General features: G+C 38.4%; 1 protein-coding gene across 1 annotated transcript in view; it reads left to right on the top strand.

The window, feature by feature from the left end:
- The window catches only part of IntS11 (integrator complex subunit 11), a 60,138-nt gene that overhangs the window by 12,291 nt on the left and 21,640 nt on the right, over positions 1-26,207 (top strand). The window contains exons 4-10 of the mRNA XM_081736714.1: positions 1,968-2,183; positions 3,311-3,432; positions 4,750-4,921; positions 14,647-14,865; positions 15,240-15,353; positions 24,149-24,280; positions 25,944-26,126. Coding sequence (XP_081592840.1) covers positions 1,968-2,183; positions 3,311-3,432; positions 4,750-4,921; positions 14,647-14,865; positions 15,240-15,353; positions 24,149-24,280; positions 25,944-26,126 — 1,158 coding nt within the window. The remainder of the gene's footprint in view (positions 1-1,967; positions 2,184-3,310; positions 3,433-4,749; positions 4,922-14,646; positions 14,866-15,239; positions 15,354-24,148; positions 24,281-25,943; positions 26,127-26,207) is intronic.

Raw genomic sequence — 26,207 nt, 5'->3', positions numbered from 1 at the left:
CAGGGGCGACATATTCTATCGTTAACTGCATATGTCTCTCACACGTATCTAATATCGCTGTAGGCTACAGCTCCAGTACAATCTTTATCGAACTTATGTCTGATGTATTCGTTATTGGTCTTTGTTCACCTTTATGAGATCTTTCTCCGCTCTTACTCTAAGATTTCCCCTATTACGTAACCACCAAATCACGCACTGGCAGCTCCAACTGTGAGATCAGTACTCCGCTAAGTGGAGACCTGTCTAAAATGATTAGAACTTTTGTACATGTTCAATAGTGTACTCATTTCCTTTGTTGATTCCGAACTAGAGAAATATACATATAATTATAAACTTAACTGAATTCATGGCGGTACAGTCTGTAGAGGGCAAGATCCTACTAGCGTCTTGTGGCATTCATGCCGTTGATGTGATGTGTGGTTAGCGCATCGGCTCCCATCGCCGTTAATGCTTGACGTTCAGACTAACGGTTTCTAGACCGGAATTCCCTGGATGAATGCCGCAACGCCAGTACTATCTAATGAGAACGAAGGTCATGCATCTTTCCTCTCACCAGATTCGCTGCTTGATTTCACTGACCTCACGAGAAGCGGTATTTCAGTGAGAGACATATATATCCAAATATAAATGTAATCCAAGATACTGAACTTTAGGGGATTCGCTGGAATCGATATAGTAAAAGTGTATTTAAAGTACTGGTATTTCAGAACAAATAAATATAATTTGAATTAAATACGGACATGATCGGAATCCGCCATTGGCTTTTATGCTCAATGGGTAGATTGTTATCTTCGTTGTCAGCCACAGCATATGTAATGCCGAATTATTATAGCCGTTTTTACCATGTTCAATAGTTCCTTTGTTCTGCACTAATAACAAATCTATTTTTATGTGAAACTAAACTTTTTTTTTTTTTTTTTTTTTTTTTTTAAGCGCATTTCGAAACGTGGGTTAAACATATGCATTCACTACTTTTATTAATGACAGGAGTACATGCCATTCGAAGATACCGATTAAATTTATAAGAGCTAAAACATAGAAACTGAAACTACGTATTGTATTAATTTATCAAGAAATACAGTATTTTAATATCAAGCGCCGAAACTTGCCACAAACCAGGAAACTATTTTTTAACACTCATCTCCATATATCAAAAGATACTTCATGTCTTACACAAACAAGTCATCAAATAAGAAAAACTTCACTTACGAATTGGTAGCTACGAAATGTAAATGAGGAAACATAGACAGTAACAATGCCAGAGCATATTTGATATATTGCACAGCTGCGTTCTTTATAATTTTAAATATGTGTGGATAACGTAACTAACTAGTTTAATCGACGGGTTCTGTACACAACAATTCGTTTTTGTTATGTGAGAAGCTGTTATCTCGTAGTTTTGCTTCCTTTTATTCACAGCTAGATATGAAAAGACATATATTTACCTCTTTCTGACTAAGGTGGATATTAATTTTGGTCGTATTGGAAGTTTATTGAGTTGTACTAGACTAAACTTTCCAATGTTCCAGTATATTTGGGTGCTTCCGTTTATGGTTATTCCGATCCCATTTTAAGCACTAGCATCGCTTCATAAAAATCTTGGTTCTGTAAAGGGATATTAAACTTCAGTCAGTTAGAGAATGATTAGCGCACGCTCCTACGTTGCGTGTGGTTCCGATGTCGATTCCAACGGGCCAGTTTCTTTCGTGATAAGGCTATTAGAAAGCTACTTGAGTTAACCAGATAGAAAATCTCGTTTAGAAAACGAGAAAAATGGTTCTGGGGTTCGATTTGTTGATCACACAAAAACCTAATTCAACATACATCTGGCCGACGATAGCTTTTAATGAGTTATGGCACCAGTGAGTTTAATGTGTATCAGAAAATTATCAACAATGACTACATTAGCTTTGTATTGCTTTTTGTGTAGTATAAAGAAATTGAAAAGTGCGTATGTTTATTCACAGGAAGATATGAGGAAGCTAATGGTTGAGAAGAAGGGTGAAAGTAACTTCTTTACTTCCCAAATGATTAAGGATTGTATGAAGAAGGTCGTGGCTGTAACTCTTCATCAGACTGTAATGGTTGATAATGAACTGGAAATCAAGGCATATTACGCAGGACATGTATTAGGCGCTGCAATGTTTAGGATTCGTGTGGGTTCTCAGTCTGTTGTCTACACTGTAAGTACTTGTACTAATATATATATAATGTTCATGTATGCACGGAATTGCTTGTGTTAGTAGTAGAATGTTCATTTTGTACGTAGTTTTTTTTTCCCTAACTGTGCAGGTTGGATGTTCGTTTTAAAAGTACCTATATATATTGATTTTACAGATAAACAGTTAAATTGGAATACTGAATTGTGTTGGAATTTAGATATGCACAAGAATCAATATCACTTTAGATCAGGCTCTCTCAACCTATTTCATATCACGACCCTCTTTTGTTACATCATCTTGCAACTGAACTCCCCCCCCCCCCACGTAATTTTCAGTTTGCAAACTTTTTTCTCTTTTTTTTATTGCTGCTTACCACTTATAGTTGTATATGTACGTAGCGTTCATTTTGAATTGTATTTTAACATTCAATTTCTGATTTCTGATGTATTTGTATTTTTCTTGTATTTCACTGTAGTTTTTCACTAGTTTAATTCCATTTTATTCCTTTTTTTTTTTTTTTTTTTTTTACGTTTCTTTAATAGTTTAGAATTTGTCATGTTCTGCCGTATTTGACAATAAGCGTGAATATAAATATGTCTATCAAAATAAGAAATTATAAATAATCCTTTAAAATACATTTTTCCGCTAGTAGATCGTGATTCGCGACCCTTATGAATACCTCTCGCGACTCAAGGTTGAGAAACCCAACTCCAGCTTTAAATTTTAATTCCTGCAGAATCTAAGTCAGTGTACACAAGTGACAAGCTATATGATGGTACTTTTTATGCGAACATCTTTGCACTATTAAGTTTTCAATTTTTCCCTGTAGCATTAGACATGACAGTTAAAAATAGGAAAAAAGGAAAAAGAATAAATGAAGTTCTAACAAAATCTTCCCCAGTGTTTCACTTTGTGAGCAAGTGATTAACGCATATGCTTTCTGTACGTATAGTTCTGTGTTCGATTCCAGCAATGATACTCATGAAAGGCAGCATTGTTTGAAACGTATTAAGGGAGTTTCAAACTAACTCTTCTTCCTAACTACTTGTTTCGAGGAGAGCAAACAAATTTACATATTTGAAAGTAAGTGAAGTGCAATTTAATGTTTACTCACAAGAACTAACGTTATTTACTTATTTTCATTGCAGGGTGATTATAATATGACTCCAGATCGCCACCTCGGTGCTGCGTGGATCGATAAATGCAGGCCAGACTTATTGATATCGGAATCTACGTATGCCACTACAATAAGGGATTCAAAACGTTGCCGGTAAGTTTGTTGACTGGATAAATTATACCAGCGTTTCCCAACCAGTGCGCCGCGGCACACCAGGGCCGCTAGTGTGCCTTGAGGAAATCGAAACAAAATTATTAGTTCTATAGCAATCAAATTGCAAGACATTGGGAAAAATGTATATTTGTATTTAACATTAACATGAACCTCTACTATGAATCTACAATTTTGAGTTTCACACTGTTACTTTTCTGTACATTTTTAATGTTGAAAATAGTATTTGTTATCATTGTTATGGTCATTATTGCTTCTTTATTGTTGCAAACTATTTCGTAACTTGAAATTTTAAAATACATTCAGTCCTTTCGACAAAGTAAACATGGATACAAAATACCTACATTTGTGTTTTAAAAGTAAAAGAGATTTGTTTATTCATTCATTATTTAGTGATCTTCCTTCTTAGTGAAAGGTTGGATACAGTTTTCAAGAAAATGTGTATTTTTAAAAGCCTTGGCTCCATATCTCATTGCAGTTGTTTTCTATTTTTAAATTAGAATGGAAAAAATAAGCATAATGATTTACCACGGGGGAAAATCAGTGATCGAGCTTTCTTCTCTGTGAGGAGATCAGTAATCAAAGAAAAAAATACCACTATATATTTACAAATAATAATAATATCTATATGAGTGTGCCCCGAGAATTGAAGTTACACCTGTAATGTGCCGCAAGTTGAAAAGGGTTGGGAAACGCTGAACTATACTCTTGCTACTGCAAATTATTAGTCTTTGCATATTTCCGACTTCAGAAACGTTTTCAGAAAATTATATGGGTAGAGCGAGTGAGGTGAATGAACTTGTAATGGCATTGACGTATTCTTTTTTTCTTTTTCTTTTTTTTTTTTTTTTTTTCATATATAAAGGAGCAGTCTTCTTTGCAATGATTTATACGTTTATTTTATGAGTATTTTTACTTGCCTTTCGGTAAAGTAGTCAGTTCAATAAACTTAAAATGTACTTGCTTTACTTTTCCAAATTATTATAGATGTCTTTAAAGAGTCATATTAAATGTCGAGTTTTCGCTGACAGCTGCCAGATGGTCAAGACTTAAATAAGAAAAGGTATCTAATGGGGATAGAGTGTATCTGACACAAAATATCTTTCCTTACTAAGTCTTGACAGTGCTATCAGGAAAAATTCGATGATTAATGTAACTTTTTTTTTGTTATATATAAACATGTGTCATAATTTCGAGAAGCAAAGAGAGTATACTTCGAGTTTATTTTGCTTTTCAAGCGGTTGACTATAATAACTAATCAGTCATTCCTAATGTTATGTCTGGAATTTCTGTTTACAGAGAACGTGACTTCCTAAAGAAAGTACATGATTGCGTGGATCGAGGTGGAAAAGTTCTTATTCCAGTTTTTGCCCTTGGAAGAGCACAGGAACTTTGTATTTTGCTGGAAACTTATTGGGAACGCATGAATTTGAAAGTTCCCATATATTTTGCTGTAGGTCTGACTGAAAAGGTAAGTCAATATCTCCATAGTAGCTTGTTAACTATCAGTTTCAAGTTGCTGTAACTTGAAATTTATGTACTTTCCTTAACTGCGCTTAGATGCATTGATGATTGAAACTCTTATTATAGTGTTTTTATACGTGAAAATATCTATGTATGTACGACGTATATTGTGCTTTCCATACGCCTGCGCTGTCTCTTTTTATTTTCTGTATTTTTCATATTTTGTATGCAAGCTTCATTCACATTTTAGGTAACATACTTAAAACGATGAAGTGAAATGTTTCTAATTTTAAAGTAGTAGTGTATATGTGAAATGAAAAGTGAAACGGAACTATTTAACAGATGTAAATATTGAAATATTGGTGCAATTCGGGTGTCTTTACAGAAGATGCTTACGCAGCAGATGATTTATATATCTACCAAGATGAAATGAAATATTCTTATGACCAGTGTTCCTTTCAGAAAACATGTACCGGGGGCCATTCTTAGTGCCGGGAGGATCTCTAAAACTACGCTTTACCAAACGCTACGGCTAGTTGTCTTTACATTTTTCTGAAGTACGTGCAACAAGACGTTCAGTTGTCACTTAGCTGCACAAGGTTGGCAGTTACAGACACAAGTACCACCTAATATCTAACTTACTTAATCTATGACCTAATCTCTAAATATGAAAAAAAAGAAGAAGAAGAAACTTCAATACGAGCTTTAGAACACTTGAAAAATAGCAATATTGTTTATTTATTTATTTATTGTGTTGTAAAACTACTGGTATTTATCTCACTGCTGGTACTATTCTACTACGGTATTAATCTTATCTCCTCCAGGGGTTGCTACCTACCGTTTCCCTTGGGTGCTGGCTCACGAAGAATTCCCTAAGAAAACAGCTGATAACAATCCTGGTCCAGGCTCATACTCTGTTGGGCGCAGATTGATAATGTTGAAATGTGAACAGTGATTTGACATGAGCCACGTTGATGCTTTTGAGACTCAGGTTGTGTTATACTTACTTTTGCGTATGCACACGCATACATACACGTAACTGGCAAGTCGTCTGCTCGCAGGAATTCACACACACATGAATGAAGACGGTGAGATTTACTTAGGTAAATTCCTATTTATTGAGTATAGATATATGTGGGTACGGAACAAAAAATATATATATATATTAACAACACACAAAATTCTCACTTGGCAGAGCTATATGCTCGAACAGAAGAAATTGCTCTACGGCAATCAAATGAGCAAAATGAAGAATAAACTTTTAACACTGCATGGTAAATGTAAATATGCACACACTCTATATGAACACTAGAAACATAGCCCTTGTTTGAATATCACTAGCACTATATATTCACTCTTCGTATTATGCTAAGATTTTCACTATGTGATAATGACGAGAGGAAAAAGGGGGAATACTGCTGATTGAGGTATCTTGATTCCTAAAAGACTTTACATCTCCAGAAGGTATTTATCTTGTTTCACATCCTATATGTATATTAATGTAGCACTGAAAATTCTTTATACTATCCTTCTATATGATGTCCTGCACTGCCCTTTTCTCCAGCAAACTTTTCCACACTCTTGCTACAACGGATTCTCCTTGCTAACTTCTCTCTTCTGCTCACACACTTGGGAATAACCCGTTTCGATAAATCAGGGTTGACAATGCACTATGTAAAATAATAAAGGGAATGCTAATGTTTGCCGCATTCATAGACATTGCCAATGTGTCAATTTATAATAAAGAATACTGGCAACATTTGATTTGATCCCGTGGGAAAGAAGCTTTGAAATAATAGTTGAAAAAGTGTAGCAGTCTTAACTAATAAATTCTTCCCATGGTTATAGATCTTTATGCACTGCTGTTATAGGTAAAATTGTTCAGTGGAAAGAAGCGAACAATGGTAACGGTGTGTATGAGTCATCCCACCTACGACTCTTGCAAGATAGGAACGTTTGTTCTCACGGCAGGACGGATGACGTAATGCGAAAGCATGAGAACACGATAAACACAATATCATTCACACACAATATCAACTTCGTATCCAAAAATATTCCCAATGTTAATAAATGTAATTAAGAAAAACGTATATGCAAAACAGTCATGGTGACGAAGACTATAAGTTGGAAACTATTTTACAGAAAGAAAAAAAATAAGTTTGCTACGACGAAATACTCCGTTGAGACGATGAGCGTTGCATTGGAAAACAACAACTTCTTTGTTCTATCGTGAGAAGCGATAAGAACGACTGAAGAACACCTGCATACACAGAACGAGTTGAAATTCTCACCAAAAGAGAAATAGCTTTTAGTTGAGTAAAATAATAATTTCGTTGCATGAATAAAAGTTAAAAAGATATACACTGGTCGTCCAAAAACATAGTTTTGTGGCCGGGCAGACGGTCACAACTTGGCGATCCGCAAGGGAACAACACATTACGAGTTAGCGAAGTAATGCGTTGAGAATCCTGGGTAAACACACATGGGAAAACAAGTTTGGAGGTTGTGGCTTCTTTTCCAAAATACGGAGTTGGCAACACTGTTCTTGGTTCACTTGGTATGGAGGGTTATGGGGGAAACACTGGTAACACTGTTTTCGATGAATACTATTCGCAGTGAATAACGAAAATAATATTGATTTCTCACTATGAATCACTAGGGCTATTTATTTCGTTTAGAACACTGTTGATCCAGATGCATGACTATCAGTTGATTCCAGATTCCATGAGATGTTCCTGAAAATTCCATATCCAGATGTCTTCTTTCTTCTTTCTTCCGCGAGGAAAGTTCCAATCGGTGAAATCCAGTCTTCTTGACAATTGGGGTTATGGGGTGCGAAGACAATTATAGCACATAAGTGAAAACTTTTTTTTTTTCTTTCAACACTGAGAATAAATATTGTCGCTTCACGGTGAACATTTGCTTTAAAATATGCTTTGGTATATTCACTATTTGTTTGTGATGCGTATAACACTTTGGGCTAAACTGATTACGTGAAAACAAACACGTGGTTTCACCTGTATGTGTGAAAATGTTTATAGGGCTATATAGTTTTGTTTCTATTTATTTATTTTTATATATATATTTAGTTCTTCAGTTTTTTTCTCAAAAGTATTCATGCTTGAATAGTTAAAATATTTAAATAAAAATTGACAAGTATAGATAAAATGTAATAATAGAAAACGCTAAATATTTTCAAAATACTGGAATATATCGAGTGAATATGTTAACTTCAAAGAGAATAAAAAAAAATCGATTTATTAATCTGATTGTGAATAATCGTGAAAATATAGGTTAATTCACCTGTACACGGATGTTAAATCATAACAATCCTAAAAGTTCAGACGAATAAACATTCGTGGGATAATTTTGTGTGAACTGAGAACACAAAATCTTGCATACTAATAAACAAAAAATTTAAATTCCCAAAATATGGGTAAGACACACATATATATACCTTCAACAAAGAAGAATTCTTTTAAAAAACATTTACGAGTTATTTCTTCATCCGAGTGTATCCAAAACACTCTACGAGTTCGCATGCCAGTACGTATATATCTCGTTGAATCGTTTTAACTAATCTCATCCATTAACTGATGAAGATGCCAGGTTCCATCTAAACAGTTCGTTAGTCTTATTAAACTAGTTAACCATTACCGAAAAATACATATAAAAGAATATTCATTAGTCTTTATGTGGTAGTGAGACGTTACACAAGAAGTCAGTAGAACATAATCATGTTCAAAACAAAATATAAGAGTGTAAAGGAATAGTGATCTTGAATACTTCCAAGGAAATTCTTGAAGTCCAACCCCTAATGCTTATAATAGGATAATGAAATTTTGTTAACACAAAATCAACAATGCATGACAACAATATATAAGCATATTATAAATGCAATCATCTCTCATGATGCAAAATTCCATCGTAAACAAACGCCTAGCCTGGGCGTAATGGATGCTCATCGGCACTTCCATAATGTCCACAAAGTCTGCAATAGTATACTTCAACATGTTCATCAATGACACATGTATATTTATCGTAACATTCACATTCGCCATCTCGAATTGTGATTTAACTAACGTATGCCTAAAACAAAATCCTATTAGCAATTCATTGTATAGAAGTACAATAACAAGTAATTCCTTAGGATACCAAGATAAAGACACAAGATGTAAACATTCCTGAAATATTCATTATCGATGAAAATAGGACGCTGTAAGTCGAAATATTGAAATAAGATAAAGACTTTAATAATGTTTCTCGAATAAATTTTTCAACTTTTCAGCTGTAAATCCAAATAAATGGTTAACAACAAGAATATTAACGTGAATATTATTTCACCTAGATAGATTTTAAATTTTGGCACCGACAAAATTAATGGAAACTATTTGGCATGGTATGAGTAATTAGTTCTTCAAATTGTATGCGTTCTTGTTCCACTAAATATACAGAAGTTACGATTACTGAAATGCAATAAAAGAAATATTTGAAATATATCACAATACATGCTAACATAGTCTTAAAATACATGAGACAAAATATCACACACGAATATTTCACAAAATCAAAATATCAGTTACACAGAAATACTTCAGATTCTTCGTGGAAATCTGTTGAAATATGAAAATAGCATCAATAAGTATGGTAAATTCACAAATATTGAAATATTCATCAAGCATAAAATACATTATAATAATAATACAATGGAACATCATTAAATTTTAATATTCAATATACACAGAAACATATGTCTAAAATACAGAATACGAATACACAGATTACAACGAAATCTCAATGTGTGCATCAAGGAAGAAGAAAATTTCCAATAATTACCGAGTGATGGGTTAATTACTGGGGTGTCCAAGTATTTCATGGTTCACCACGCCATGTCTACCTAGAATGTAGCTTGGAAAATAAATTTAATCATCCCTTATTAATGTACCCTAAAATTCCTTCCCGAAGGATCGGTCGTATCAAGATGCTAAAGAAGCAAAAAGAAATGTTAATAAGAAACCCAAATAGATTGGTTAGATTCCAAAAGAAATGTTTAGTTACGGTGAATACCGCAACCGAAGGATACGGCCACACGTCTTGAATACATATCTTCTTGTGTTTCCTATGACAAGGAAAAAGCTACGTAAAATCTTAATGCAAAATATCTTGAAACTAAACAGTCTACATTGTTTGACATATCTCGATATAAAATATCAACGTACCATATTAGACACATTTGTACCATATTCCGCAAACACGCTTAATCATATTAAAAGTCAAAAACTTTAATAAAAGTCTGCTGAATCTGGCCTTTTTTTTTTTTTTTTTTCAAAATAGCCCTCTTCTCAATAGGAGTCCTCCAGTCAAGTTCGGAACGATCAGTTTGACAAATGAAGGTTGCCAGTAAGAAGTGTTGAAATAATATTTCAACAAAGGATCTCCTAAATATAAAGATAACAAACGGGTAGATGTTAAATTATTGGTATGAACTTGCTTTACTTGGGAATCATCTTCCGGATTACCATTCACATTTTCCTCTTCTGTTTCCTCATTGAGTTGAGATAAATGAAATTTCCCACTAGGAGTAAGCGAAGTAAGATTATTGGAAGTGTCAGGTGTTACTAAATTTAAATCTTGTAAAATGTGTTCTGGGAGTTGCCTTTGTGCCAAAGTTAACCAAATTTTTCGGGTTTCAGGCGTCGGATTCCAAAGTTTTGTCCTGTCCATTGAGTGCAAACCTATATATTCACCTGTTGTGGGATCGATAAGTATTAATATAAAGTTTAAGAATCTACAAATACACTAAATTATACCTAAGTAACCTGAAAACGAAAATTGAACATTAAATTTAGTTTTCCTGAAAGTCAGAGTCTCGTTCGTTACGATAATTTGACCTTTCATAATTTCGTTCATTGTTCCGGTGATTTTTGTCATTATCACGATCACAAAATTGTCTATTGTTTTTATTTTTTCGGTGATCATTCCTTTTATCCTTAGAATTACCATTACGTGGTTGTGGTCGTTTATTATAATTGTGGGGGTTACGATTCCGATTTTGCTCGTGGTTAGCGTTCTGATTATGAGAACGTGGTCGTCGATCGTTGTTGTCACGATCATTTGCATGTCCCCTTTTCCAATTACCGTTTCTTTGTGCCTTGGTATTATTAACTTTCTGATTGTAATACCTATTCTGATTATTGTTACCATAACCGAAAGACCTCTGATAATTCTGAGGAGTTTGATTCTGTCTATTGTTAGAATTGTTACCCTGTGAATGTTTTTCCTCTCTAGTTTGTTGGAAATACAATGTTTCTAATTTCTGAATAGACGCTAAAAATTCCCTAATATTAGTGCAAGAATGTAAGTAAAGTTCCGTACGAAATCTCTGAGGTAACATATGTATAATGTCTGTTAATATCAAATTCTCTGGTAATTGCGGTGTCAGTTCTCTAAGTTTATTAAACTGATCTAAAGCAAAAGCATGTACCGAATCATGGGTCTTGGGATTGAATCGAGTTGCTTTACAAGCTGACAGCCTGTGCTGTATCGTCGCGTCTCCAGCGAAAGATTCGACTAGCGCCTTTTTAACTTCTTCTAAAGTTTTAAATTCCTCATTACGTGTGTAGTACCAGCTTAAGGCTACACCCTCTAATACATGAGGTATGGCTTGTACTAAGGCTTTTTCTGACAATTTAGCAACTTCCGCGGCTAATGCTAACTTACGCAAATATGTGTGTACTGACTCAGTAGCCGGATCACCTTTAAACTTAGGTAAATACGCAATAATTTTCGGTGTAAGATGGTCTTTTAATTTAGTTGTTTCTACTTCCCTATGTCTAGTTTCACGATTATTACGTCTAAAATTTCTATTAGTAATGAGCTTAACATGAGTTTCGTCACTACTGCTAACTTCACTATGTTCGGTGTAAGCTGAATCACTGTTAGGTTGGTATCCAGTTCTAACATGAATGTCACTATCGATATTAGGTTCCGATTCCCGTGATTTGTTTTCGATTCTTTCTACTTTTTGGTATACTAACGCCAAATCGTGCCTAATTTCTCCTATTTCACGCTGTGCTGTTTTAATTTCAGCGTTGTTCTCGAAAGTCTGTTCATTTTTAACTTTGACGTGATAATCTAACTGTCTAATCTCTTGGTAACACATCTGAAGTGACCCTTCGTTCTTTCGAACCTGTTCTTTCAAATCTACGACTTCGTCGTGTATTTCGTCTAAGTGACTTTCCGTTTCTCTGTGCGCTACGAGACAACGTTCTTTATTAGCGTTACAAATGGTGTGATTAGCCTCTATCTGTCCTTGTGTCAATTCTAACCTTTCGGATATACCCATTAAATGATTTGTGTTTTTGGTTACTTTCATTCCCATTGAATGTACGTCGCGGACTATAAGTTCTATGCTATCTCTGTTCTGCTGAATAGCTGTTGTATTATGTTCGATTCCCCTCTGAACTCTTTCAATATTTTGATCTACTTTGTTCTCTAACGCTTGTATTCTATCAGCTATTTTGGTAGTTCCCTCATCGCATTTAATTTCAACTGCTTCTATTTGTACCTGTAATTTAGCAAGATTTTCTTCCTGACTATCTAATTTTTCTCTTATTTCTGCAAAGTTTTCCTTATTCTCATTCAGGGCCTGTTCATTTTTCTTAAAATGTTCTCTATTTTCAGCTTGTATTTGTTCAAGTATCTTAAGTATGTCAACCTGTTGGTGAGCCATAATGAAAATACAATTACTAATCGCAAATAATAAATGTAAATGAAATTCAAATAAAATACATATACTACGGAACACTGTATGGGTACGAAAATGCTAAGTTTTACTATTATTATTTGTATTGGGACAACCTGTAAAAAGAAAATATGATTAGCAAAATTTCCTGTTTTAATATTATTAATACTTATTCATATGTAACTACTGTCTCCATGCACAAATCACTGACGGTCTTGGCTCGTGTCGCTAGTTCGGGCGTCATTAAAATTGCTACCTACCGTTTCCCTTGGGTGCTGGCTCACGAAGAATTCCCTAAGAAAACAGCTGATAACAATCCTGGTCCAGGCTCATACTCTGTTGGGCGCAGATTGATAATGTTGAAATGTGAACAGTGATTTGACATGAGCCACGTTGATGCTTTTGAGACTCAGGTTGTGTTATACTTACTTTTGCGTATGCACACGCATACATACACGTAACTGGCAAGTCGTCTGCTCGCAGGAATTCACACACACATGAATGAAGACGGTGAGATTTACTTAGGTAAATTCCTATTTATTGAGTATAGATATATGTGGGTACGGAACAAAAAATATATATATATATTAACAACACACAAAATTCTCACTTGGCAGAGCTATATGCTCGAACAGAAGAAATTGCTCTACGGCAATCAAATGAGCAAAATGAAGAATAAACTTTTAACACTGCATGGTAAATGTAAATATGCACACACTCTATATGAACACTAGAAACATAGCCCTTGTTTGAATATCACTAGCACTATATATTCACTCTTCGTATTATGCTAAGATTTTCACTATGTGATAATGACGAGAGGAAAAAGGGGGAATACTGCTGATTGAGGTATCTTGATTCCTAAAAGACGTTACATCTCCAGAAGGTATTTATCTTGTTTCACATCCTATATGTATATTAATGTAGCACTGAAAATTCTTTATACTATCCTTCTATATGATGTCCTGCACTGCCCTTTTCTCCAGCAAACTTTTCCACACTCTTGCTACAACGGATTCTCCTTGCTAACTTCTCTCTTCTGCTCACACACTTGGGAATAACCCGTTTCGATAAATCAGGGTTGACAATGCACTATGTAAAATAATAAAGGGAATGCTAATGTTTGCCGCATTCATAGACATTGCCAATGTGTCAATTTATAATAAAGAATACTGGCAACATTTGATTTGATCCCGTGGGAAAGAAGCTTTGAAATAATAGTTGAAAAAGTGTAGCAGTCTTAACTAATAAATTCTTCCCATGGTTATAGATCTTTATGCACTGCTGTTATAGGTAAAATTGTTCAGTGGAAAGAAGCGAACAATGGTAACGGTGTGTATGAGTCATCCCACCTACGACTCTTGCAAGATAGGAACGTTTGTTCTCACGGCAGGACGGATGACGTAATGCGAAAGCATGAGAACACGATAAACACAATATCATTCACACACAATATCAACTTCGTATCCAAAAATATTCCCAATGTTAATAAATGTAATTAAGAAAAACGTATATGCAAAACAGTCATGGTGACGAAGACTATAAGTTGGAAACTATTTTACAGAAAGAAAAAAAATAAGTTTGCTACGACGAAATACTCCGTTGAGACGATGAGCGTTGCATTGGAAAACAACAACTTCTTTGTTCTATCGTGAGAAGCGATAAGAACGACTGAAGAACACCTGCATACACAGAACGAGTTGAAATTCTCACCAAAAGAGAAATAGCTTTTAGTTGAGTAAAATAATAATTTCGTTGCATGAATAAAAGTTAAAAAGATATACACTGGTCGTCCAAAAACATAGTTTTGTGGCCGGGCAGACGGTCACAGGGTACTGCCCCCCCAAAAAACATGCTTGAAAGAAACACTGCTTATGACTTTCTGGTATATTTCAGTTTTGAAGGAATTGAGAATTAATTGTTGTAGGTATTTAGATACTCTTTCTTTGGGCTTGGTACATAATATAACGAAAGTCTTTATTTTTCAGGCTAATAACTATTATAAAATGTTCATCACATGGACAAACCAAAAGATAAGGAAAACATTTGTCCAAAGAAATATGTTTGACTTCAAACACATAAAACCATTCGATAAAGCATATATCGATAATCCCGGAGCAATGGTTGTCTTTGCCACTCCCGGCATGCTTCACGCTGGCCTTTCTCTGCAAATATTCAAGAAGTGGGCTCCAAACGAAAATAACATGGTAAGTAGTAATCTTAATCTACTTAATAAAGTTTTCTTACGATTTGCAACACTAGCTTTTGTATTCATTTTGTGTACGCTTAACATAAGGAAAATTTGCTAGGAAACTGTCAAGGTTGGAGACGAAATTAGTTGCAGAAAGTCTCCAAGTTACTAAATTCATACTTACAAGACATTTTCGATATGAGACGTATGTTGAGCTTTAAGATTTAGCTTTACAGTATTATTATTATTATTCATGTATTTATTTATTTTTTAACCATATGTGTTTGCAACAAATCTAAATTCGTCTTACACCAAAAACCATAGAACGACCTTTATATGTAAGTCGACTACTGTCTGTATAATATATTTACAATTATTTGTGTGTTGCAGGTAATTATGCCGGGCTACTGTGTAGTGGGAACTGTTGGACATAAAGTTCTGAATGGAGCAAAAGTGGTAGAAATGGAAAATAAGCAACTTGTTGATGTAAAGCTTTCCGTACAGGTAAGTAAATATTATTTTCAAGTCAACATTGGAAAAAACTGTGGAAATGGTGTTATCCTTTCGTTTTTGATGATGTTTGTTAAATATACATTAGTTCTGTATTTCAGAAATTTGTAGCATGTTTAAAGAAATTTTGGTTTAATGGGTTGGGTGAAGCTTGTCATACTTCTGCCAGTGCTTCCAGCATCACTAAGGAGTTTGATTTACCAAAAACTCTTTTTATATATTCGCTTTGTCTGTCCGTCCTGGATACACAGAATCTCAAGAACTAATTACTAGATGGATCACCAACATTTTTGGTCAGAATGTATATAGTCAAAAGTCCGTTGATGGAAGTGATACATCCAGTTGATCCCAAAATATGGACAATTAAAAGTCGGCTTCCTGTTGCTCTTGCTTGATATATTACCCACAGTGCAGTTTAGATTTGCGGGTTAGTATGATGCTCAGGATGAAAAGTAATACAAGGTGTGTTCAAAAAGTATCAAATATTTTTTTTTTTTTTTCGCGTAAACCAATGAAGCGCGGGAGACTTTCTTCAATGTAGATGTAGATAGGACACTCATGCGCAGTCGCGAATTATTTCCCGCCCACAGAAAGCGTCAGTCGCTGGCAGTCGGCCAACGAGAGAAGACGTGTAATGAGCGGTGGTCGGATTTAAGTTTTAAGTTTTTTTTTCTTTCTTTTTTCTTTTCTTTTTTAATGACAGAAAAACTTGAGCAGCGATATTGTATCAAATTTTCCCAAAACTTCGGCGATAGTCAAGCGGAAACCATTCAATCGGATCGGAGCATTCAATTTTGAACGAGAATTTGGGCATAAGGAGAGTGTCCGCGAAATTTGATTCGGGCTTTCATTGCCAAACACAACATTCCTGTCTGTCGTCAGGCTCCCTACTCACCCGACATGGCTCCATATGACTTTTGGTTATTTCCCAAGCTGAAAATACCACTAAAACAAACCCAATTTCAGTCAAGAGAAGACATCATGCGGAATGCGACGGTACGGTTTCTCACCATTCCAAAAAAACTGCATTCCAGAAGTGTTTCCAACAATGGCGGAAACGCTGGAAGAAGTATGTGGATTACTAAGGGGATTAATGTTTCGGATTTCCAAATCAATAAATGTATTTTTGGCAACTAAAGGTTCGATACTTTTAGAACACACCTCGTATATCCGTGGAATATAATGCTAAAATGAAACTGAATGACTGTCTACTCGGCAAATTAAAAAACTTAAATATTTTCTATTTTCAAGTATTCATTCATCTTAAAGTATACGTCATTTAATTTGAGATAAAATGCTTTGAGTGGGGAGTGGAGGGTAAAGGGAAAATGCAAAAGTTCAAACTTAAGTTTTCACGTTGTTTACACTGTTGCAAATCAAACTCCTCACCGTGGTGTGAATTACGACACTGCTGCTTGTTTTCTTTCCTGTGAGTTTGAAAGAAAGGTGCTGCATACGGAACTTTTAATGATTAAGTTTTTACTTTAACGTACAAACATTATCATGAAAGAGAGAATTCTAATTTTTGTTTGCATTTCAGAAACAATAAACTTTTATACATGATTATATCAAGTAGAAGGAAGATTCAGAAATGTATTGCATCTAATATAAATAAAATAAAGAGTTGGTTTGTGTGTTGTCTGTCTGTGTGTCCTGGAGACCAGACGAGTGGACCGAGAGAAGCCAAATTTTGGTCATAGGTACCTTGGTCCATACCCCAGACTAAGACGAAGCTTATTTTAAAAAAAATAATTCGAACCAGAGGGTCTCATAGGGAAAGGAGGGAGGTTTAACGGGACATGTAAAAGTAATAGAAAATGATCGATATTAGTGTCAAATTCATAGTTTCCGCGGTCGCTGAGATCAATGGTGAAACCGATCGCATTAACTTCCAAAATCCATCCCGTTCGGATGCGGGCCAGGGGTCACCGGAGCGGTGGGAGTATACTAAGACATGTTAAAATAATCCAAAATGACCGATATTAGTATCAAATCCACAGTTTTCGCGGTCGCTGAGGTCAGTTGTGACACTTCCATTAGCGATGACATGCACATTCAGCTATCATTGTATGCGAGGCGAGGGTCACCTGCGGGAGGGGGTTACCGAGACATGTAAAAATAATCCAAAATGACCGATATTAGTGTCAAATACATAGTTTTCGCGGTCCCTGAAATTAATTGTGATACACCCACAGGCGTTGACGTCCAAATACAGCCCCCATCGGCTGGGGGCCAGAGTTTTTTTTTTTTTTTTAATTCGAACCAGGGTGTCTTAGGGGGGCGTTTACCGGGATATGTAGAAGTAGTAGAAAATAATTGATTTTTTTTTCCTTTCGTTGTTCAGTTTGTTTACATAGATATTTTTTCTGATTCATGCGAAGAATGGGTATTTCAGGTAGTTTATAAATAAATAGAAAGTTCTATACCGTACTATATTTTCTTTATCTAGCAGCAGTGGCGTACGGAAAATTTCATCAAAGGGGGAGTTAAGCTCCCAAGTTTGTTTCAAGATTTTGTATGCATATCTAAATATAACAAACGTTTCATTTTTCGTAATATCTGGTTGAGGGAGGGGTAGTTAAAACCCGGAAATCTCCTTTTGCGTACACCACTACCCGAACCAACTATTTGGTTCATTGTTACAGGCAGTGATCAAATTATTTGACCCGTCCATAGTTTTTTTTTTTTTTTTTTTTTTTTTTTTCATTCTTTTCATGGCTGTTGTAGCCAAAAGAAATTCAGACACGTAATGTGATAGTTTCTATAGCACGAATAGTCGTAGAGATGGTTTTCAGCTATATAATGATGAACGATAATAGGATTATCAGTAGTATCTTGACTATCTTTGTTGGATTTTTCCATTGTATGTCCCGGCGTTGGGATGTGGCGCCCCCATCGCCCGGCTCCTTTCGGAGTCGCAATCAGCCACTGGTCCTCCAGGTTGGGGGTTGGGTTGGGCCGATCACTCAATCTGTAAAACTACCGATCGCTGCAGAAACCAAAAATGCCTCGGATGAAGCCGGACGGATCTTCTGACTTGACCCCTGCATGGATATGGACTTGGGCTTTGGTTACTATTGGACGACGCTGGACCCGGGATCGTGGGACCGAGGAGTGAAACGTGTTTGCACCCAGCCGGACCGGATGGAGTGATGCCCGGAAAGGGAAAGCTGGGAGTATGCAGCGCAGGGATCTCCGAAGAATCACTGATCTCTTCCCCAAACACGGTGGGACGTGGGTCTTCTCGAAAGTACCCATCAGTCGGTGTTACAAGTGGCCCTGGCTCCTTGTCAGTTTGACTTGGAGTCACAGCTCAGCTTGTTGACAAGGGTGGAGCAGGTAGGACCTGCCCATCTCGTTGGACGCCTCGAACGATGACGGGGAAGTTGAGAAGACTTTGGGTTTATTATACCTATGGATCTGCATCAAACAACTTCTTCAGAAAATACTCAGCAAAGCAAAGTGAACACTGTACCCCGATATCTAGTCATTGCAGATAAGTCAGACGCCACAGCTGGTTCTCTACAAAAGTTATCGCCGTTCGTCATTTATAAACAGATTTGCCATATTGCCACGGGTACTTTCCCGGATGGCCACATCAAGAAACTACGTAATGGTACCTTGTTAATACACACTACTACTGATAAGCAGTCTACTCTTCTTTTGAAGTGTCAGCAGCTTGGATCAGTGCCTGTTGTTGTTCAACCCCACCGGCAATTGAATGTTAGTAAAGGCGTGATTACCTGCCGAGATTTGCACGATGTGCCGGTGGAGGACATCCTGGAAGAGCTACGCGCCTCAAATGTTATAGACGTGCATCGTATATCTGTGAAACGGGAAGGACAACTGGTAGCCACTCATTCTTACATTTTGACGTTCGATCTACCTACATTGCCGCCTACTCTGCGTGTTGGCTACCTACAACTGAAGATTCGACCTTATATACCGTTGCCATTGAGATGTTTTAAGTGTCAACGCTTTGGTCATTCCGCCCCCACCTGCAATGGATCCGCCACTTGCGGTAACTGTGGTGAACCTTCCCATGGCTCCGAGACGTGCAACGCATCTTCTAAATGCGTAAATTGTAATGGCGCCCATCCTGCCTGGTCACGGGACTGCCCAAAGTTTACCGAGGAGAAAGCGATTAAAGAACTTATCGTGACTGAGAAGATCTCTGCTGGTGAGGCTCGCCGCCGCGTGCTGCCCAAGCTGCCTGCTGGTGGCAGTTATGCTTCCCGAGTTTCCTTGACCACGACTGGCACCCAAACCTGTACTGCAAGCACCCAGACCACCTTTGCTGCTGCTTCTGCCACTGGCTGTACATGTGGAGCATCTCAACCATCTAGTACAAGCAAGTCTACGGGTACCATGACTCGTTCGCAGCCTTCTCCGTCGCCAGCCTCTGCTGCCGTACCTACCTCACCTCGCTCTCGCCGAGAGCAATTTCTAAAAACTACATCAACTGCTCCTTCTACACGTCCGAAGGACAAGAAGAAAGGTTCTCAATCAACGCCTGTTTCCACCGGCTCTTCGAAAGCGGCTCGTCCGCCCTCTGTTAGTTCTCCTAACTCGAAGAAACCTAAACCATCTTGTAGTCCCTCTGCTGATGATGCCTCTTCAATGGAAGGTGTGGAAGAAGACGCCTGTGAAGCTTTTCACGAGGTGACTCCGCGACGCCGTAAGAAAGGCAGTGGCAAATTTCTTGTTGTCGATTCTGTTTAAATCATGGCCCTGCTTCAATGGAACCTCAACGGCTTTTCCACTCACCACGAAGAATTTCGACAGCTTCTCTCGTTTTTGGATCCGACTATCTTCTGTTTACAAGAAACTCATTTCACACCCACCACCAACTGTCTTCTTCGTGGCTATACTGTCTATCGCCAGGATAAGATGACTGACGGTCGTGCTGCTGGCGGTGTTGCCATTGGTGTCTCTGGGCTCTATTATTCGACACTGCTCCATTTGACTACGACCCTTGAGGCGGTTGCAACACGAGTGTTTCTTCCGCAGCCTGTTACCATCTGCTGTGTCTATCTCCCGCGTTCAACGGCCTTCACTGCCGCTGATCTGGACAACCTCTACAGCCAGCTTCCAGCGCCTGTCATTCTGGTTGGCGATTTCAACGCCTACAATGTCTTGTGGGGATCTATCCGGACCGACCCTCGTGGCCGAGCACTGTCCACTTTCATCACAAACCAGCCTTTGATTCTTCTGAATGATGGCAGCCCAACACACTTTTCCGCTGCCACAGGGACCTTTTCACATATTGACCTGTCTTTGTGTAGCCCAGCCTTAGGAGCTCAACTGAAATGGCGCGTACACCCGGATCTTTGTAGCAGCGACCACTTTCCCATTGTACTCACTGGACTACAGCTCCCTCTACCGGGACCGTCGTCTCGCTACAACCTGCGTCAGGCTGACTGGACACGCTTTGCTGCGGCCTTTGATTTTACACCGGACCCTAGGTGGTCTGTCGATACATCCTGTGCGGCTCTTCACTGCAGCATCCAGATGGCAGCTGATGCGGCTATTCCTGTCCATCATGGTCTTCCTCGTCGTCGTGTTGTTCCTTGGTGGTCCGCAGAAATTAGCCAAGCTATCCGTGCCCGCCGACGTTCCTTGCGTGCCTTTCGACGTGCCCCTAGTGAAGTCAAGTTAGCTGAGTTTCGCCGCCTCCGTGCTCGAGCTCGGTATTTGATCAAGCAGGCTAAACGCCGCAGCTGGAGTGTGTATGTCTCATCTCTTTCTGTGCAGAGCACCATCTCCGAAGTGTGGTCTAAGGTTCGCCGTCTGCAAGGACAATCCTCATCTACTGGTGTTCCGGCCTTGCTTATTAATGGTCATCTTGTCACGGAGCAGGATCGAATTGTGGCGGATTTGGGTCGCCATTTCGCTGCTGTCTCCAGTTCTGGAAACTATCCTCCTGCCTTCCTACCTGTGAAACAGCGTGCGGAGCGTATGCCCCTTGCCTTTCGCTCTGATAACAGCGAGAGCTACAATGCACCTTTTAGTGCTGATGAGTTGTCTTCTGTTCTACGCTCTACGAAGGATACTGCCCCAGGTCCGGATAATATTCACTATGCTATGCTTCGGCATCTCCCTCCTGAGGGACTCCGCCATCTTCTTACCCTCTATAACCGGATCTGGACTGAAGAGGTTTTTCCTACTGCCTGGCGTGAAGCCTATATAATCCCGATCCTAAAACCGGGCAAGCTTGCAACGTCTTCTGCCAACTATCGGCCGATTGCCCTTACCAGCTGTCTTTGTAAAGTCCTCGAAAAGATGATCAACGCCAGGTTGGTGTGGTTTCTGGAGCATCATGGCCAGCTCTCCAATTTTCAGTGTGGATTTCGGCGGTATCGTTCCACGACCGATCATCTTGTTCATCTTGAGACTGCCATCCAGGACGCCTTTCGCCATCAGGAGCATCTTGTCGCCATCTTTTTCGACCTGGAGAAGGCCTATGATACGGTCTGGCGTTATGGTATCTTGCGGCAATTGCACGCATGGGGCGTGCGTGGACATATGGGATTTTTTCTCCAGCATTTCCTCCGCGAGCGCTCCTTTCGAGTGAAGCTTGGATCCACATTGTCTCGATCTTTTTCTCAGGAAACTGGTGTTCCACAAGGCAGTGTTCTCAGTGTGACTTTATTTGCTGTGGCTGTGAACAGTGTTATGGCCGAACTTTCACCTTTTGTGCATGGGCTGCTGTATGTGGACGACTTCACCATCTACTGTCGGTCACATGACCTTCGCACCATCGTTCGCCAGCTACAACTGACACTTAACCGCCTTCACCATTGGTCTTCCCACACCGGCTTTCAGTTCTCTTCACTAAAGACGAAATGTGTCCACTTCTGTCGTCTGAAGAACTGTGCTTTCAATCCGGAACTTTATTTGGGCCCTATTCGTCTGTCCTATGTGGAGAGTGTTCGTTTTCTGGGCCTTGAGTTTGATCGCCGCCTTGCATGGACTGCCCATATTCGCCAGCTGAAGTATAGTTGTCTCCGTGCGATGAATTTGCTGCGCCTGGTTTCCCATACCACTTGGGGTGCTGACCGAGTTGTGCTGCTTCGACTGTATCGGAGCCTCATTCGCTCTAAGATGGATTATGGTTGTGTGGCGTATGGTTCTGCCCGTCAGTCTGTCCTCCGTCACCTGGACACTGTTCACCATCTGGGCCTTCGCATTGCGATTGGTGCTTATCGCACAAGTCCGATCCTCAGCTTATACGTCGAAGCCAACGAACCATCTTTGGATCATCGTCGCCAGTTGTTGCTGCTGAGATACTTGCTTCACCTGCGAGCTTCCATTGATCACCCGTCTAGTTTCACCCTGGGTGCTGGTGCTCGTCTTCAACGCTATCAAGCCCGACCCACTTGCACCCGGCCTTTTGGCATTCGTGCCCTTGAGCTTTTAGCTGACCTTGACGTCGATCTCCCTGCGCTTTCTCCGCTGGGTTTCCTGCCTCTTCCACCTTGGCAGCTTTTGAAGCCTGTGGTCAATCTCCACTTGTTGCGGTTCAAAAAGGCGACTACTACCGATTTGGAATTTCGGCAACAGTTTTTGTGCCTCCTCGACTCTTATCGAGGCCACAGTCTTATCTTCACTGATGGATCCAAGCAGGCTGATGGCGTAGGAAGTGCTTTTGTCCTGGATGCCCACCGTTTCAGGTTCCAGCTTCATCCATTCTGCACCGTATTCACTGCTGAGCTGGTTGCCATCTTGGAGAGTCTCCATCATATCCGCCGTCGCCATCTTCGCCGTGTTGTGATCTGCTCTGATTCCAGCAGTGCCTTACATAGCCTAGCCGATGTTACTTCTACGCATCCGCTGGTCCAGCAAGTCCTTCTTACTTGTCATGCACTACTTGCTGAGGGCTATGATGTAACGTTCTGTTGGGTGCCTGGCCATGTTGGCATCCCTGGCAATGAGTTTGCTGATGCTGCTGCGAAGGAGGCTGCTGTTGCTGGTCGACGCTGTCTTCTTCCTGTTCCTAGCTCTGATGTCTGCTCGGTGTTTGCTCACGTTCTCCGTCAACGCTGGCAATCCTCCTGGGATGAGCAGATTCACAATAAGCTGCATGCAGTGAAGCCCCGCCTTGGAGTCTGGTCGACGAGTTCCCGATCATCTCGCCTGGAAGAGCAGACTTTGGCCCGCCTTCGAATTGGACATAGTCATCTCACTCATGCACATCTTCTGCAACGTACACCTCCGCCTGTGTGTCGTCATTGTGGTCAGCCCCTGAGTATTCGTCACCTCTTCGTGGACTGTGTGCCTCTTGCTGCTGCCAGACTTTTGTTTGGACTGCCAGTTGACCTCGCTACTGTTCTCGGCGATGATGAAGCCACTGTGTTAAAGCTGTTCCAGTTTTTGCGGCATTTGCATGTTTTGACGGCGCTTTGACTTTCTTCTGTGTTCCAGTGCTTCAGACCTCCGATCTGTGTACAATTTTCCATTTTTAGTGCTAGCGAGTGATAGTTTTACTATCTGAAATTCACCACATTCAGTGACTCGTCTGTGTTTCCGTCGTTTGTATGACTGTTTCTTTTACGACCAGTGACGGGTGCAAAAGACCTTTGTTGTCGAGGCACCCTCCCCAACCCCTTTTCCATTCCATTCCATTCCATTGTATGTAACTGCTCTTCTGTCTGATTAGTATAGATCATGTTGGTGTACTCATGCATCATTAGTTAGAGAAGACATATCTGTATGTGAGAAGTAGTAAAATGGAATTCTTACCATTTTCGGTTCATTCATATCGTAATGTTTTATTTGTTGTATTCCAGTATATGTCATTCTCTGCTCATGCTGACGCAAAAGGTATAATGCAGTTAATTCAGTATTGTGAACCAAAGAACGTGATGCTTGTTCATGGTGAAGGTGCTAAGATGGAGTTTCTCAAGGAGAAAATAAAACAAGTAAGTTATCTACGTGACTGCGCAGTTTTACGTAGTTTACCAGTGTTGTTTTAAGTATAACTTCTTGAAGAAATAAATAATTATTTTAATATTTCGATTGTTGGTCGTTATCAAAGAGAAGTACATTAAAAGAATTAAATTTGAAGTAGAATAAAAGAAATCTATTGTGAGTCATGATAAGAGAACTACAATAAAAGTAAGAAACTTGGTGAATAATAAAGCTGGAAAAACAATGTAACGGAGTGTGACTGCATATCTATCTTCATATTATCTCTGACGAAGTGAAAAAAAATAATAACTTCCACGAAGATGACTCCATACATTATAGTTATTTTCTTTTGTATATATGACTTACACTAAATTGGTGATTTCAGCAGTTTATGTTATTTAATGAGTGTGAATTTTATTTTTTAACAATGAACCAGCTCAAGAATTGCTCTCATTTACTACTCTTCAAAATAATAATCAAATCAGTGTTTAAAATCGTTTCAGCTTGGAGCGACTTTTAAAAATATCAATCAATGCTCAAAAGTCACTTTTTAAAAAAAAAAAAAAAAAAAAAGATCTGTTGTGTCTATATGGTTAGTATAATTTAATCACTCGAATAGGTGTTTCTGCTTCATCGTAACAGAATAAAATTTGTATTTATTTCGTTATTATATCAACAATATATAATCCGGTAATGCATTAAATCGTCCAGGATTAGGATGGAAATTTCCTTCCTCCAATCACGCTGTTAAACAACATTATCCGGTAAATCTGAAAAATTAAATTAACAAATGTCATTAAGCGTTCTTTGAGATATAATATTTAGGTAATTTCTGGCTTTTTCATTTTACAAACGCAAGTACAGTACTTACTGGTAAAACTTTTACGGAGAGTATTGAAGATTGATATATTTAGTCCACCGGACTTCTTTTACATGGGCTGCTGGAAAAGTTTCTGCAATCAGTATGAAGAAAGCCATGTGGAATTCTGGAATTGGCTTTATTGTTTTTCGAAGTATTCGCCTTTAAGATCGATACTTTTTTGCATATGCGGAGGTCAATTTTAAAGGCATTTTTTCCACTTGGAGGCTGCTCGCTCAGAAACCACAGAACAATTGTTTCAGGCGATACAAATTGCTCACAACACGTCATATTTTTCGTTTGTGGAAACACAAAGAAGCCCTTAAATAATAAATCAGGTTAGTATAGTCAGTGAGTCATTAATTCAACATTTTTACTCACTTGATGCACTGCTTCAGTGTTAAACTACATTCGAAATCACATATATATATATATATATATAATAAAAAAAAAAACTAGTGTGTTCACGTTAAATTTCCATTTCTCACACGAAACTACTACTTCAAACTGCTGTGAAAAATAAACGAATAGGCTTAAACAAACAAAGATAATTTAAACATAGAACCGTCTATTCTTCGAATTTTATAATAACCTAACACTAGAGCCACTGTTAGTAGTTTGCAGAAACTTTTCCAGTAGCCCTTGTAAGGTGTGAGCTCTGGGTGCCAAATCTAATGAAGCATTTGTTTTCTCTTTCTAAGTTCGGATTATTGAAACATTCGTTGTGTTGGTTTGGAAAATACGTTTCTGCGTAAATTGTATTGATAACGTACGAACTTGCATTATTGTAAGTAATTACATTTATTTTTATGTAGGAATTCGGGCTCAACTGCTATATGCCTGCCAATGGAGAGACCTGTGTTATATCTACATCACCCCATATACCTTTGGATGTTTCACTTTCACTACTCAAGAAAGAAGCAGCTTTGCACGATTCTCTTCCACCTGATCCTAAAAGGCCTCGTCTATTGCATGGAGTATTAGTGATAAAAGATAATGTAAGTTTCGTAGTTTATTGCCAGCCTTAGCAATATATATTATGGTCAAGACAGTAAATTTTTTGGTTTGTGTGTGATATG

This window comes from Thermobia domestica, chromosome 13 (assembly GCF_964235325.1).
Source record: "Thermobia domestica chromosome 13, izTheDome1.hap1.1, whole genome shotgun sequence".
In the NCBI taxonomy this organism is placed as follows: domain Eukaryota; kingdom Metazoa; phylum Arthropoda; class Insecta; order Zygentoma; family Lepismatidae; genus Thermobia; species Thermobia domestica.
Note: the sequence above shows the minus strand (reverse complement) of the source record. Positions and strands in the feature narration are given on the sequence as shown.